The sequence below is a fragment of the Prionailurus bengalensis genome, chromosome A1 (genome assembly GCF_016509475.1).
Source record: "Prionailurus bengalensis isolate Pbe53 chromosome A1, Fcat_Pben_1.1_paternal_pri, whole genome shotgun sequence".
Lineage (NCBI taxonomy): Eukaryota > Metazoa > Chordata > Mammalia > Carnivora > Felidae > Prionailurus > Prionailurus bengalensis.
The window spans coordinates 82,028,149-82,041,739 of record NC_057343.1 but is presented as its reverse complement, the minus strand read 5'-3'; the positions used below and the strand labels follow the sequence as shown (position 1 = coordinate 82,041,739).

At 46.1% G+C, this 13,591-nt stretch overlaps 1 protein-coding gene across 3 annotated transcripts in view; it reads left to right on the top strand.

The window, feature by feature from the left end:
* TUBGCP3 (tubulin gamma complex associated protein 3) overlaps window positions 1–13,591 on the top strand; it is a 71,085-nt gene that overhangs the window by 42,939 nt on the left and 14,555 nt on the right. For all 3 annotated transcript variants that reach the window (XM_043583028.1, XM_043583020.1, XM_043583033.1), the window contains 4 exons: window positions 1,490–1,679; window positions 4,050–4,185; window positions 5,515–5,583; window positions 9,255–9,390. In XM_043583028.1, the coding sequence (XP_043438963.1) occupies window positions 1,490–1,679; window positions 4,050–4,185; window positions 5,515–5,583; window positions 9,255–9,390 (531 nt within the window). The remainder of the gene's footprint in view (window positions 1–1,489; window positions 1,680–4,049; window positions 4,186–5,514; window positions 5,584–9,254; window positions 9,391–13,591) is intronic.

Here is a 13,591-nt window from a genome sequence, read left to right as displayed (position 1 = left end):
ATGATCTAGCGAGTTATGCCAAAATCAGAAAATAAAGGAAAAATGTTTCTACTGGTGGCCACATGTAACACAAAGAGGCTTATTCAGAAGTTAGCAGGGGAAGTGCTGGGTGAAATGACTGCCTGTGTGAGATGTCCTGTGGTCCCCTTGTTCGTTGCTGCCCTCGCTTCCATTTTTCCCATCTGCTGCCCGCCCCACCGAGGTAATTCCACAGTGTTTTGTGTGCAGCCGACTTGATGTGTGCAGCTTTCCCTCCTGGCTGTTTGCTGTTCATGTTGTCGTTCTGACTCCCTTCGCGGTGTCAGCTACAGGCGTCATGACATGACTTACTCTTCATGAGAATGACTGTGCCTTTCGTGAGCTTAAACTCTAGGTATGAAGATGAAAATGTACAAGGAAATGAAATACTAAATAATCAAACGTAGAGAGTGGTAAATGAGTATAGATAACATGCTGTAAGTATGTGATACCGTGGAGTTAGCCACAGGCACTGCGCTCCATGGTCGTCCTGGCAACTCTAGCTTGCAAAACCCAGACTTTGTACCCTTTCACTGCTTTCTCCTCCCCTCCGGCTCTGCAACCACCAGTCTACTCCCTGCTTCTCTGACTTTGACTACTTTAGAGTCCACACATAAGTGATACTGTACGGTATCTGTGTCTGCCTTCTTTCACTTAGCGTAACCCTCCCAGGTCCGCCCATGTTGCCACAATAGCAGAATAACCTTTCTCCAGGTAAATGATAGCCCACTGTGTGTGCACACCACCTCTCGACCGTTCAGTCGTTGACGGACACTCGGGCTGCTCCCGTATCTTGTGTATCATAAATAATGTGCGGTGAGCTTGGGGGTGCGGGTATCTTTTTGAATTAGTGTTTGCATTTTCTTTGCGGAAATACCAAGTACAGTTGCTTGATCATATGGTGGTTCTGCTTCTAACTTTTTGAGGAGCCTCCACACTGATTTCCACAGTGGCTGCACCAGTTTGCGTTCCCACCAGCAGTGCACGAGGGTCCCTTTTCTCCGCATCCTCGCCAACGTGTGTCATTTCTTGTGTTTCACCCCGAGGCCAGCAGGTCCCAGAGCTTGCTCACTGTGGGCACCTTCTTGTTCGTTCTTGAGACCGTGCGGGCAGTTCAACACTGACCCTCCCTGTGCTGCCTTCTTCACCTCAGTGTCTCCATGAGGTGTTGAGTTAGTAGTGTTGTTGAAAGTGACTTGACCTTCAGGTCTAGGACAGGACGGACTGTTGTTGGGGCCTCTCATAGGTCAGAGCTCGGGCGTCCACTGTGCGTCCAGCAGATGGCGGCCTTTTTGGTTTCTTGGGTTTCTTGGGCTCGGGCTCATTCGCCTTCCTGCGCACCCGGCCCATTGGGTCTGTCGCCAGGGCCGTTTGTGAGTGTAGGCGGTGATGTTTGTGCGTGGAGCTGGTAGTTTTATCTTTATTGAAATACAAGTTATGTACGTATATGCTCTCGTTTTGTTCTTTACAGCTGCAGATTTGTTCACAGATTTGGAGAATGCGTTTCGGGGGAAAATCGATGCTGCTTACTTTGAGACCAGCAAGTACCTGTTGGACGTTCTTAACAAAAAATACAGCTTGCTGGACCATATGCAGGCTGTGAGGCGCTACCTGCTCCTTGGCCAAGGGGACTTCATCAGGCACTTAATGGACTTGCTCAAGTAAGAACACTCTTTGGATCTTTTAAATACACAGTTGATTGCAACATGAGGAGTCTTAACAGTTCTTGTTTTAAAGAATAAATGCCATTAGGGGAAATTGGCTGAGTTCTTAGAGAACATATCACTAAGATGAAATCTGAAATTTTTTTGGAAAATTTTTTGGTGAAACCAAGATTGTCACATCGAAGTCTGTTTGTTTTCTCATATTCTGTACCTTTCTCACAAGCCTGTGGGCCTTGTGGACACCCTGGCACTGACAGTCCCGTGTCCGAGGCGTGTGCAGTGTGATCACACTTAGTGCCAGTTTCAAACAAGTTCAAAAATTGTGTATTTCACACAACTTTTTCCATATTATGAATTTTAAATTGTTCCTTGGGGGAAAAAAACCTATAAAACAAAATTACTACTCTTTTCATTTTGTTCTGTGACATTTTCATGGCACCTTTTGTCCCAGAATTAGATGTGGGTCCCTCCCTGGCCTCCGTGGAGACTCTCCCAGCCCCTCAGCAGGGTGTCTGTCCCATCCCGGGCTCTAGACACACCGACCTCGGGTGCAGCCAAGCTCCTAGCCAGAGTGCGGGTGATGTCCACTCAGGCACTGAGGAATGGAGATTGGCACTTTTTGATGTTCCCTTTGGAACACTTGAAAGAGTGTGTGGCCTTCCAGTCTTACCTGTGTGATCAAGGGGTGGTTTTGGTGGCCTGGTCCTGAGATGTCACTGTGCCTCGGAGTTACCGAGGGAGCTGGCTGAGGTGAACCCTGGGCCTGCCCACAGAGGGGCTTGGTCCCTCGGGGGTGGGGCCAGGAACGTGCGTTTCTAATGAGGCCCCTGGTCCAGACACAGGCCCCTGCGGTCCCTCCTCTGCCCTGGAGCCCACCTTCAGCATGAAAAGTAGTTTAGGGCACACATAGCTGTCACTGACCTTCTACTTGCCCGTGCTGGGTGGGTGACTGTGTCGTCAGCTTGAGAAGGGGTTGGTGAACTGTGAACTGAGCACACGTACTCGTGGAAGTGTCCCGTCTGGACCCTGAGCAGGGAAGGGGCCTCTGGTGAGCTCAGTCCTGGTCTCCAGCCCAGCGCCTGCCGGAAGCATGGGTGGGCAGGAATGTTTGGAGGGGAGATGCCATTGGCCTAAATGGGGGTTCCCGTGAGCATGTGGGGGGAGCTGGCCCAGGGTGCAGCTGTGCAGGTCAAGGTGGGCAAGGCAGCTCTCACGGTTTACAGGTGAGGCCAAACGCAGGGGTGCCTGTCATGCTACGGACCAGGTCGTGTGGCTGATGTAACGTGTTTGCCTTATGCGTGGTTTTGATATTTAGAGCATCTCGTAATCAGAAGATTTGTTTCTTGAAGACATGTTTGAAGTTTGTGGCTTTAAAGTGGGGGATGTCCCTGGTCTCCAGCTAGCCTCAGACTTCTCTGAGGGATGATGTCATGGTCCCTCTTCATCGGTCTCTGCCCCACGTTTTGCTGCCACGAAGACCTGGAGCCGCACAGCTTATGTGCACGCCTGGGGGTGATGGGCAGGCTTTGCCCCCAGCGTATTGAGCAATAGTTGACCTAGATCACTGTGTGAGTGTAAGGTGTACAGCACGATGGCTTGATTCCATGTGTTGTGAAATGGTGACCACAGCAGGCTCAGCTAGCATCCATTTTCTCACATAGACACAAAGAAAAGAAAAAAAGGAAAGAAACCCCTTTTCTCCTTTTGATGAGAACTCCTAGGATTTGCTCTCGTACTGACTGGTCCTGTGTGTCACACGGGGTGTTGGCTGTGGCCCTCAGGTGGCGCACTCCAACCTAGTGCTCACACACAGCGCCTTGTTTGCACTGGGTGGCCCCTTTCCTGCACTTCCCCTCGCCGTCAGGCTGTGTTGGTAACCTGGCCGGTTCTTGCCCGGTAACGTTAGCTTTCTGTTTAGCAACCTGGACATGAGTAACCCCAGAGAAGTGTTTGCTGATAACGGGGCAATTTTTAGCTTCTAGAATCATGACGTCTGTGTATCTAGTTGTTTTGATTTAACAAAGACCTCTCTACCCATTGGGTCTGTGCAGAAAATTCCAGTAGTTCCTGTTACTGTAGGCCAGACTTAAGTTGAAAACTTGATTTGTTAATGTGTATGGCATATGTTAAGTATTTTCAATTTAAGCAGAATCAAAATTAATTTTTTTGAGATTTAAAGAAATGTTTTATTCCCCAAAAGACTTGGTGAAATCCTGTTTACAGTTAGTTTTGTGAAACTTTTGTTTCTATGTTGTAGTGGTTTGTCTTTTTAGTTTTTATAATTTCAACTCTTTCTACAATTTTAAGTTTTTGCAAAGCTCTTTAAGAATTCAAGTAACATCTTTTATTTTTACAAAATCTGTTAAGACCAGAACTTGTCCGTCCAGCTACGACTTTGTATCAACACAACTTGACTGGAATTCTTGAAACCGCCGTCAGAGCCACCAACGCCCAGTTTGACAGCCCTGAGATCCTCAAGAGACTGGATGTGAGGCTGCTGGAGGTACTGTGGCCCTGGTTCTGCTCAGGCCGTGAGCTCCCCGGGCCAGCACTCCCGCCAGTGTTCCGGTGTGTGGCGTGTGGCGTGCATCTCGTCTAGCCTGCCGGGTGGGAGTCGTTGCCAGAAGGCTGGCCGGCCTGAGCCTGCACTGTGCTGCTTATTGGTCTTCAACAAGGGCCACATCTCTAAATTGCACTGGGCTCTCCGTCTGCTCCCTGTGCAAAGTCCCCACAGGGCTGCGGATGGAGAACATGCAGCGCTCAGCCCGGCGCTCGGTAGCACATTGTGGAGTGAATCTTGTCTCCTGTTAATGGTAATGTTGCAGGAGGCACAGGGATGGCATGTAACAGTAATATTCATCAAAAATAGATGTATTTAGTTTCAGTTTGATAGACAGTGAGTTTTCTTAGGGGAATGCATGTCAGAAACATCACACACTGTTTGCTTAGCTATGATGAAGGACCATTAGTAGGGCTTGTTGGCTTTTTTAAAATGTTGACTCTTGTTTTTTTTTTTTTTTTTTTTAATGTTTATTCATTTTTGAGAGAGAGAATCAGAGCACGAGTGAGGGAGGGGCAGAGAGAGAGGGAGACACAGAATCCGAACAGGCTCCAGGCTCCGAGCTGTCAGCACAGAGCCCGACGCAGGGCTCGAACCCACGAACCGTGAGATCATGACCTGAGCCAAAGTCAGATGCTTAACCAACTGAGGCCACCGAGGCACCCCTAAATGTTGACTTTTAAGGGATTCAGGACATATGAGGCAGTGAGTTCTTGCCATAAACTGGTGACGAATTTTAGACTGATTTTATGGTATTTATTCAAAATACATGATAAGGGCACCTGGGTGGCTCAGTCTGTTAAGCGACCAATTCTTAATCTCAGCTCATGTCACGATCTCACAGTTTGTGGGTTTGAGCCCTGCATCAGGCTCTGTGCTGACAGCTCAGAGCCTGGGGCCTGCTTCAGATTCTGTGTCTCCCTCTCTGTCTGCCCCTTCCCCACTCATGCTTTGTCTCTCTGTCACAAATAAACATTTAAAGAAAAAATCTTTAAAGAAATAAAAATAAAATAAATAAACATTGAATAAAACCCCATAACACACCATTCATTTCACAGTATCCTTAGAGCATCTCCTCTGTGCCCATGGTTTAAATGCCGAGGGTACAGGGGTTGACAAACAGATCTCTGCTGTCCTATAGCTAACACTCACAAGTATTAAATGCTTTTCAAAAATTGGGCTTTATTTTACTGCCTTTTCTTGGACGAGAGATTCTTTGGCACTAAGTGCAGCACTGGTGGGAAGGCCTGCAGTGTTTGTTTCTGTCCCCAGGTCTCTCCAGGTGACACCGGGTGGGACGTTTTCAGCCTGGACTACCATGTCGATGGGCCAATTGCCACGGTAAGGCCATGCTGGGCTTTTTTAATGTTGCTGCAGCCTTTCAGCTTGCTGTTTTGTTGTTTCAGAATGGGCTCTCTTCTCTCAGAGCTTCAACTGAAGGCCATCACTTGGCCTCTGGTCAGACCCACTGAAGGAATACCTAAGCCACAATTCTGTGTGGTTTAGATAATCATTAACGAGTGCTGAAATGCTCTAGTATTTTACGAATTCCTACAAATACCCTTTTGTAGGGTTCAGCAGGAATGTAGTAAATGGAGTGCTCGTTGGAACCCATAACCCTTAGACCACAGTAGCGAATTCAGAACAGACGGAGAGAGACTAGGACGTGCACTGTAGAGGTCACACTTATGCTACTTAGATGAAGTCTGACCTTCAGTGTTCCCTGGGACCCAGGAGCACCCAGGAGCAGCCCATGCTGCTGCTGTCCATGGTGCTGATGCTGCTGTCCATGGTGCTGCTGCTTGGAGCAAAGTACCGGTTCCTCCCGGAGTTCCCAGAACGTGAGAGGCTGGCTCCTCTGCGTGCTGTCTGCGGCCCAGATGCCCTGCCTTAAGTGCCCACTTTCTCTTCAGCTTGGAGTCAGTTCTCCTTGACCAGGACGCTTCTTTGGAGTGATGTCAGCCGTTTGATATCTGAAATACTGAAGGAGAACATGCGTTTCTTTTAGTTATTGGGAAAAATATTTTGTTAAGAAGTAATGTAGTTTGGCTGTGAAAATCCTCCTTGACGGTCCTTGCAGAGTGTGACTCCATGGCCGTTCCCACGTCTCCGGGTGTAAGTCACAGCCCTGCCAGGGTGCACCAGCGCAGCTGCCTCGCACTTTGGGGCAGTAGCCGTGCCTGGGACATGTGGCTCTTGTGTCTGCTGTGAGCCGGAAGCTCCTGGTGCGCGTGTTTCACACATATTCCAGGTGTTTAAGCTGTACCAGATCAGAGCTACTGTATTTTAAATGCATAACTGCTCTTAAATTTGATTTTTTGTCATATTCAAATTAGTTTTTTCTTCTTTGACTTATATCCTAGTTTCCAGTACTTACTTGTTAAAATATCCTGTTGTGTACATTATTATTTAAATCAGAAACTTTTGTATTGTCTGTTTTGTTAATACTGACTATGTTCATATCATTTTGCCACAGATGCCAGAGTAGAGGCCCTTGTGTTTGTTATTTCCTAGAACGTGAGTGCCTTGAATGTTAGATAAATTGAACATACTCATACATGCAGTTAATTATTTCACAATAGTGTAGACTCACGAAGCATACAAAGTTAAACATTGCACACCTTGTATATAAACAATTGGTTATGCAGTATATTTTTTAAATTTTAGCTTTTTGTAAACTCTAATCGAGAGGGTCAGGAGAAATTTATATCCTAGATTTATTTAAAAAACAACTTTGGGGTGGATCTCTGTCTATGGCTAACAAGTGTTAACTTACCTGCCAATTCCAGCAGGTGGAGGGTGTGCCTGGGAGGCCGCACTGGGTGGGCGCAGGGCCCTGTGACTGCCGCAGGATGTGGGGGATGAGGTCTTGCACGTCCGGTTTTGCTATTCCAGTTCTGGGGTTTGCTGATGTCCCAGGTTGTTATATTTTTAGCTAAATGGAATCTTTTATTTAAAAATACACTTCCAGAGTCGAATTTTGGAAGAAAATGGATTTTCTGCTTTTTCCCTATTAAATTTACAGTATTATCTCCATCCCCTTTCTATTCTCATTAATTGAGATTGCCAGTTTTGTGTATAATTTAATTATAATGAGTACATATATTAGTCACATAATTTCATCTTATATAATATAGTATAATTTTAGCTTCTTGTTAATTCTGTGAAGGAGGATGTGGAGAAGTTATCTGTGATCTTCTCACTGGGATCTTGGGCAGGATAAAATCCATTGACTTGGTCTCCAGGGTGTTAGGTGAGATGCTTATTTTGTATTTATTATGTATGCTCATATCGTATCAGAAGCTTATTTCATATTCTGCTAAACTTCCTGGTGCACAGACAGTGAACCAAAAGACGATGCACATGGCAAAACTAAATGTGGGTTATCTCCCCATGTAAACGCCGTGGGATATAGGAGTGTCTCTCTGAAACAGTGCCTGTTTCTAACAAATCCTGATTAAACTATGTTTGTAAATTGGGTCACGTGAAATGCGCTCTGGGAGGCCAGCACTGAAAGGATCCCTACAAGGCAGCGTTTGTATAGCAAGGGTTTCTGTGGTTGATTTGTAAAATTATTTAATCCAGTCACCCTTTATTTCTATAGTTGCAGACACAGTAGTGTGGTCAGCACAGCAAAGTACATAATCCCCAAAACAGTCCTAACTGGTCTCAGAGTCCATTCAGAGCAGTTCCTAGCCAGTCCAGTATAGACACATACAGTCATCAGTCAGTACTGAGCACTGCTGAATATTGGCACAAAAGGCATACAGAAGAATAAACAGATAGTCCTTATAACACATGAGCCAAGAATACACAAAAATAAGAAGACAAAGGTAAAGCAGTCTACAGCTAAATGCTCAGATTGTAGGGGTCCAGTGATAAATGTCCTGTCTGGAGAAGAGGGACATTGGTGAGGCCAGGGAAGGGTGTGTGGCCTTTGTCCTTGAGGGCCAGGTGGAGTCTGGGCCAGAGGAGAGTGTGGAGCATTCCGGGAGTGATATGAGGAATGGCCCCGGGGCGTGAATGAGGCTGGGCTCCAGGGTGAGAAACCAGTGATGCAGGGCCCAGCCTGGCTCCTGGATGCACAGCGCAGAGCTGCTGGGAGCTGAGGCCCCAGGGAGGGGTGTTTCCAGTTCTCTGTACTGCAGGGAGAGGGCTGCCGACTCAGGGAAATGCATCCTTGCTCGAGGGACTGGGAAAAGTAAACGTACCCACGTCTGTTGTGCACACGTTGGTGTGTGAGATGTGTTTGGCTGCCATCTGCAGAAAACCCTGTTACTGTACACACGGGACAGACTTCCTAGACGATGTTTTGTGGTTCATCTGACATTCGTACTTAACCAGGTGTCCTGTGTTCTTATTTGCTAAGTGTGGCCCCCGTGGGAGGGAAGCTCGCCCAGCCCCTGCCCATAGGTCCATCCTCCCAGGGTATGAGACCACCACCGTCCGTCCGTTTGCAGTGAAGTGGCTCCACAGGCAGTAAATACCTGTGTTAAGATAACCCGGAGGCCTCTTGACAGACAGGAGACTCTCCTAGGCCCACCTGGCTTGAGATGTAGCAGCCTCATGTGTCCGTCCGGGTGGTTGGGGCGGAGGACACTGCTACACAGTTGACGTTGGGGTTAAGAGCCCACATTTTGACTGGGTTTAGGCAGCATTTAAAAGACCCGAGAAACTGTTTACTAGCTCTGTGACCTTAGGCTTCTGTCTTTCAGTTTGTAAAATTGGTACCAAAATATCTGCTTCTATCCTTGTGAGTTTGCCCCATGTACTACTTAGCACACAGGTCGTCACCGTGGTTGTATTTGATGATACTTTCCTAAAACGTGTTATATTAGTTGCCTATGTAATGCTTGGATTTATTAGAGTTGATTGTGTGTTCTCTGGCTTCTTTTGCCTTAAAAAAAATAAGATGCGTCAGAAAGGCTGTGTTGTCACCGTAGTGTCACCTGTGTGTCCCTAGGTCACCGTAGGTCAGAGTGCTGTCAGCTGTCCTGTGCCTTTTTTCGCAGGTGTTCACGCGAGAGTGCATGAGCCACTACCTCAGGGTGTTTAACTTCCTCTGGAGGGCAAAGCGGATGGAGTACATCCTCACGGACATCCGCAAGGGACACATGTGCAATGCCAAGCTCCTGAGGAACATGCCAGGTAACCCGCCCGGGGAGGTCGGGCCGCTCCCCTGCCAGCCCCGCGTCCCCATGCTTCTGGAGTGGGCTTCTGTGGGAGGCTCATCTGTGATACTGCTCATCCTGACTTGGTGCAAATCAGAAAGAAAATTGAATCCAGTTAGATTTTTTCAGACCACGAGATTTCTTTCAAAATTACATTTGTTCTCACTCTGCTGTTCATGTCTGGACTTTTTTTTTTTTTTTTTTTTTTTTTTTAATTTTTAAGGAAGGAAAGCTATGTTTATTTATTTGTTTATTTTACAGGAAGGAAAGCTATTTAATAAACCACTGTCTCATTTAAAATTCACTTATTGTTTTGATTAAAGTCTGTTTGGGAATCACTTTAATGTTTGTTCTGGTTCATAAACCGTGACATGAAAATTTTTTATATTATTTTACAATTAAAAGCTGTGGTAAAATTTAGATGGGTTTATTTTAATGTTACAAATACTGAATAACTGTAGTTATGAAACGCCCAGAGTCTAAGAGACCCCCAAAAACGAACCACCAGAGTCCAGAGTCAAAGCTAAGCAGCAAGGGTCATTTATTGCAGGTTCGAACCTGGACCTCTGCGCCCCCGTTGCCGGTGACGCCAAGAGGCCCTGAGAGAGGTTTTTACACCCCTTTTATAGACAGGTACAAACAAGTCATGGGGAAATCAGGAATTTTCCACAGTTACAGAGCTGCGATTGGTTGGTGTTTAAAGTTGGACACTTAACAGTATTCGATTGGTTCCTGCCTTTAGGTCAGACCACAACCGGGGGTACGGGTATCACAATGATTGATCAGGCATACACGGATGTGCCAAGCAACAATGATTGATCAGGAGTACACGGATGTGCCAAGTAACAATGGTTGATCAAGAATATACGGATGTGCTAGGCAATAATGATTGATCAGGAATACATGGGCATGCCAAGCAATTGTACAGAAGCGGAACAAGCTGGTTAAGCTTGGTTAGGTTTCAGTTTCCCATAACTTAAGCTTTTAAGTTTCAATTTTCTCAGGCCTCTCAGTTACCGATAATTTTGAAATTTTCATATTGAAATTCATTTGGTCAAAACCTTTGAGAAAGTATTTCAACAGTGTGTCTCCAAGGAAAAACAGCACTGAGCCATTCTTAACCCTTTGATGAAAGTGATTATTGAAGAAGGAGCTGTTGCTTGAAGAAAGGTGTATGTGACCTTTGCGTGATTGCTAGGTCAAGGCTGATCCTTGAGCAGCTCCCAAAGTCCCAGGATAATGACACCCCGGAAGCCGGGGGCCTGGAGGGTACCTGACTGTGTGGACAGAGTGGCCGGTTTTTACTGGGCGTCCCTGCTTTCTGTATACACAGCAGGCCTTTTCCAGGGGCATCAGGACGCTCTGATTATGCTCCTGGCCTGGCTTCCTCCGGACTCACTTCATAGGTTGATAATAAGGACCCTCTGATGTAGCCGAGAAGGACGTGAGAGGGAACGTTTTCTTGTCAATACCATAATGGTTGTGGACAGGAGATACTGCCTTCAGCTATTTCTAGTACCTGTGTGCTGCCTCGCCGGCTGGCTCTTCATGAAGGAGGCAGAAGGAGGCGTCAGTCACTCAGAGGGCCTGCCTGTCTCCTGGCTCTGCACTTGTCTCTCGTCCCCTGGTGTCACGACCTCGTGCTGTGTCTCGGGGTGACTCACACAGTCTATTGGGTGCGCCCTGGCAGGTTGACCCCTTTGCCGGCCACGTGCCTTCTCTGGGGCTGCCTGGCACTGCCGCGTGTGTGTGCCCAGGTGTCACCTCTCTGTGCCCGACTCAGATCCTCTCCAGGCAGGGCAGACGCTTTGTTCCTGTCACCCTGTTTCAAAATAAGTGTCTGTTATTTTTAGCCCTGGGAAGTCTGAGCTCTGTGACAGTTCTAAGTATTAGCTCGTGGTTTGAATATCACCTCACCAGTGTCTGTATGAATTTGCTGTTCTCTTGTATTGAATAATCAGCGAGCTTTGTTTTCTACTTGAAGGTAGTGTGGGAAAAAATAGACCTCCTCTTTTATAAAATCAATAACTTTAACATAACCGGTGCTATCTCGGAGAGCTTAGCGTTAGCTTACTTCACTGACCCTTTTCTTGTCACTGAAGCTTCTACAATCTTTTTAATAGCAACATTTGCCTCGTGTGAATATACCATTCGATTTTTTTTCCCTTTAGTTGTACTTTTTCTCACTAACGTAAATAACACCATTTGCTTGTATTATATGCCTCTGGCTATTTCTTTAGGTAACCGAGGGAAGGAACAGCTGGGTTAGCAGGGATGGATTTGTTTACTTCACATTCATGAATAGCGATCCTGATAGTTCAGCTGTGGGCACGTACGGTCACATGACTTGAGGAGCCAGGCACCAGGTTGAGGTGCATCTCGAGGGGCACAGTCCTCTGGCGGCTGTGTGCGTTCCTGTTAGCTGGCTGCTGTTGGGTGTTGTGTTCAAATAAATCGTCAATTCGAGAGGGGAAGATGGAAGTTCATTTTAATTAATTTAATGCTTTTTAAATTATTGATGACTAAACACTTTCTTGGTCATTGTGTTTCTTTTAGGACACTGGTTTTTTTGCTCATGTCTCGGTTGGGGTGTAATGTTCTTACTTTAATTTATAAAGAGTATTTTAAAGTTGTTGCTGTCCAGGCAACTTAACGAGCAGAAATCACCCAGCTAGTTAGTCTTGTTAACACAACAAATCTAGAAACATCTTGCCAATCATAAATCTGAGGCAGAACTATAGAAGATTACAGAAAGTGCTTCTGGGAGCACCTTTGGAGATTTGCATATATGTATGGTATGTGGAGCTGTCTTGGTCCATACGAACAGTATCACTGATTGTTATCCCAGATACTTTAATAATATTTATTAAAATAAGTTTTTTGGAGTAAATAGTTACACTTGAAAATGATTTGCTTAGGGGGCACCTGACTGGCTCAGTGGAGCATGTGACTCTTGATCTCGGGGTTGTGGGTTCAAGCCCCATCTGTGTTGGGTGTAAAGATTACTTAAAAAAAAATAAAAAAACTTAAAAAACCAACCACACAAAAAGAAAATGATTTGCTTAGTACAGGAGTTCTTGATAGTGTCTACCAAGATGTTTATGCCTGTTTTTATATATCTGTCATTCAGCTGGACAGAAGGCAATTGTTGATACCAAAATCATTTAAAGATTTGGTTCTAGTGGTATGGAGATTTTTTGTTGTTTTTGGATTCAATTAATGTAGAAAGTATCACAATTAATGGCAACTCCATTTGTGTTTCAAGTAATATCTAACAAAATGAAATAGATAAATACGGTCAAATGAGCTTGTAATTAAAAAAAAAATTTAATGTTTATTTTTACGAGAGAGAGAGAGAGAGAGAGAGAGAGAGAGAGAGTGAGCGAGCAGGGGAGGGGCAGAGAGAGAGGGAGACACAGAATCTGAAGCAGGCTCCAGGCTCTGAGTTGTCAGCACAGAGCCTGATGCAGGGCTTGAACCCATGAACCATGAGATCATGACCTGAGCTGAAGTTGGATGCTTAACCAGCTGAGCCACCCAGGTGTCCAAATGAGCTTGTACGCTTCTCAACCTTTGTGTGTTGAGGGAAGAGAGTGAAAGGAGGTCCCTCCCTCCCCAGAGGGTGGTATTAAAATGATCTCCTTCTTGGTCCTTGTAAGAAATGAAATTGAAGGTGGTGGAGGTGGGAGAGGCGGTGGGGTCCTTTGGGGAGACCTGTCACCACAGGACTGCTGTGGCATTCTGCCAGTTTAATTGGCAGTAGTTTCTCTTTCTTGGTGATTAATACAATAATGGTTCATCTGATGATTGACAGTGTTCCAGACCTGCAGAAATGATAACTTAAAAAACGAGTAGGCATTTTTCTCCTTAGAGGCTCTCTTTGTGTGTATCATTTTTGTATACGCTGATGAGTAGGTACTCGTCAATAATTACACATTTATTAACAGCCCTCAATGCCGGACTTTTGCTGGGCGGCATTGCCCGGGTTTGTGCGCGGTCCCTCAGCACCAGGCTGTGGCCACAGCTGACTTCCTTGTCTCCTGCCTCAGTTTCCTCATGGGGGGAGGGATGTCGACAGTGCTTACTTCCAGGTCTGTGTAATGCACTTACCAGTGCTGGCCCCGGTGGGGGTGGATACTTGTTCAGGTGTCACTGCCACCTTCCTGGTGACGTGGTGA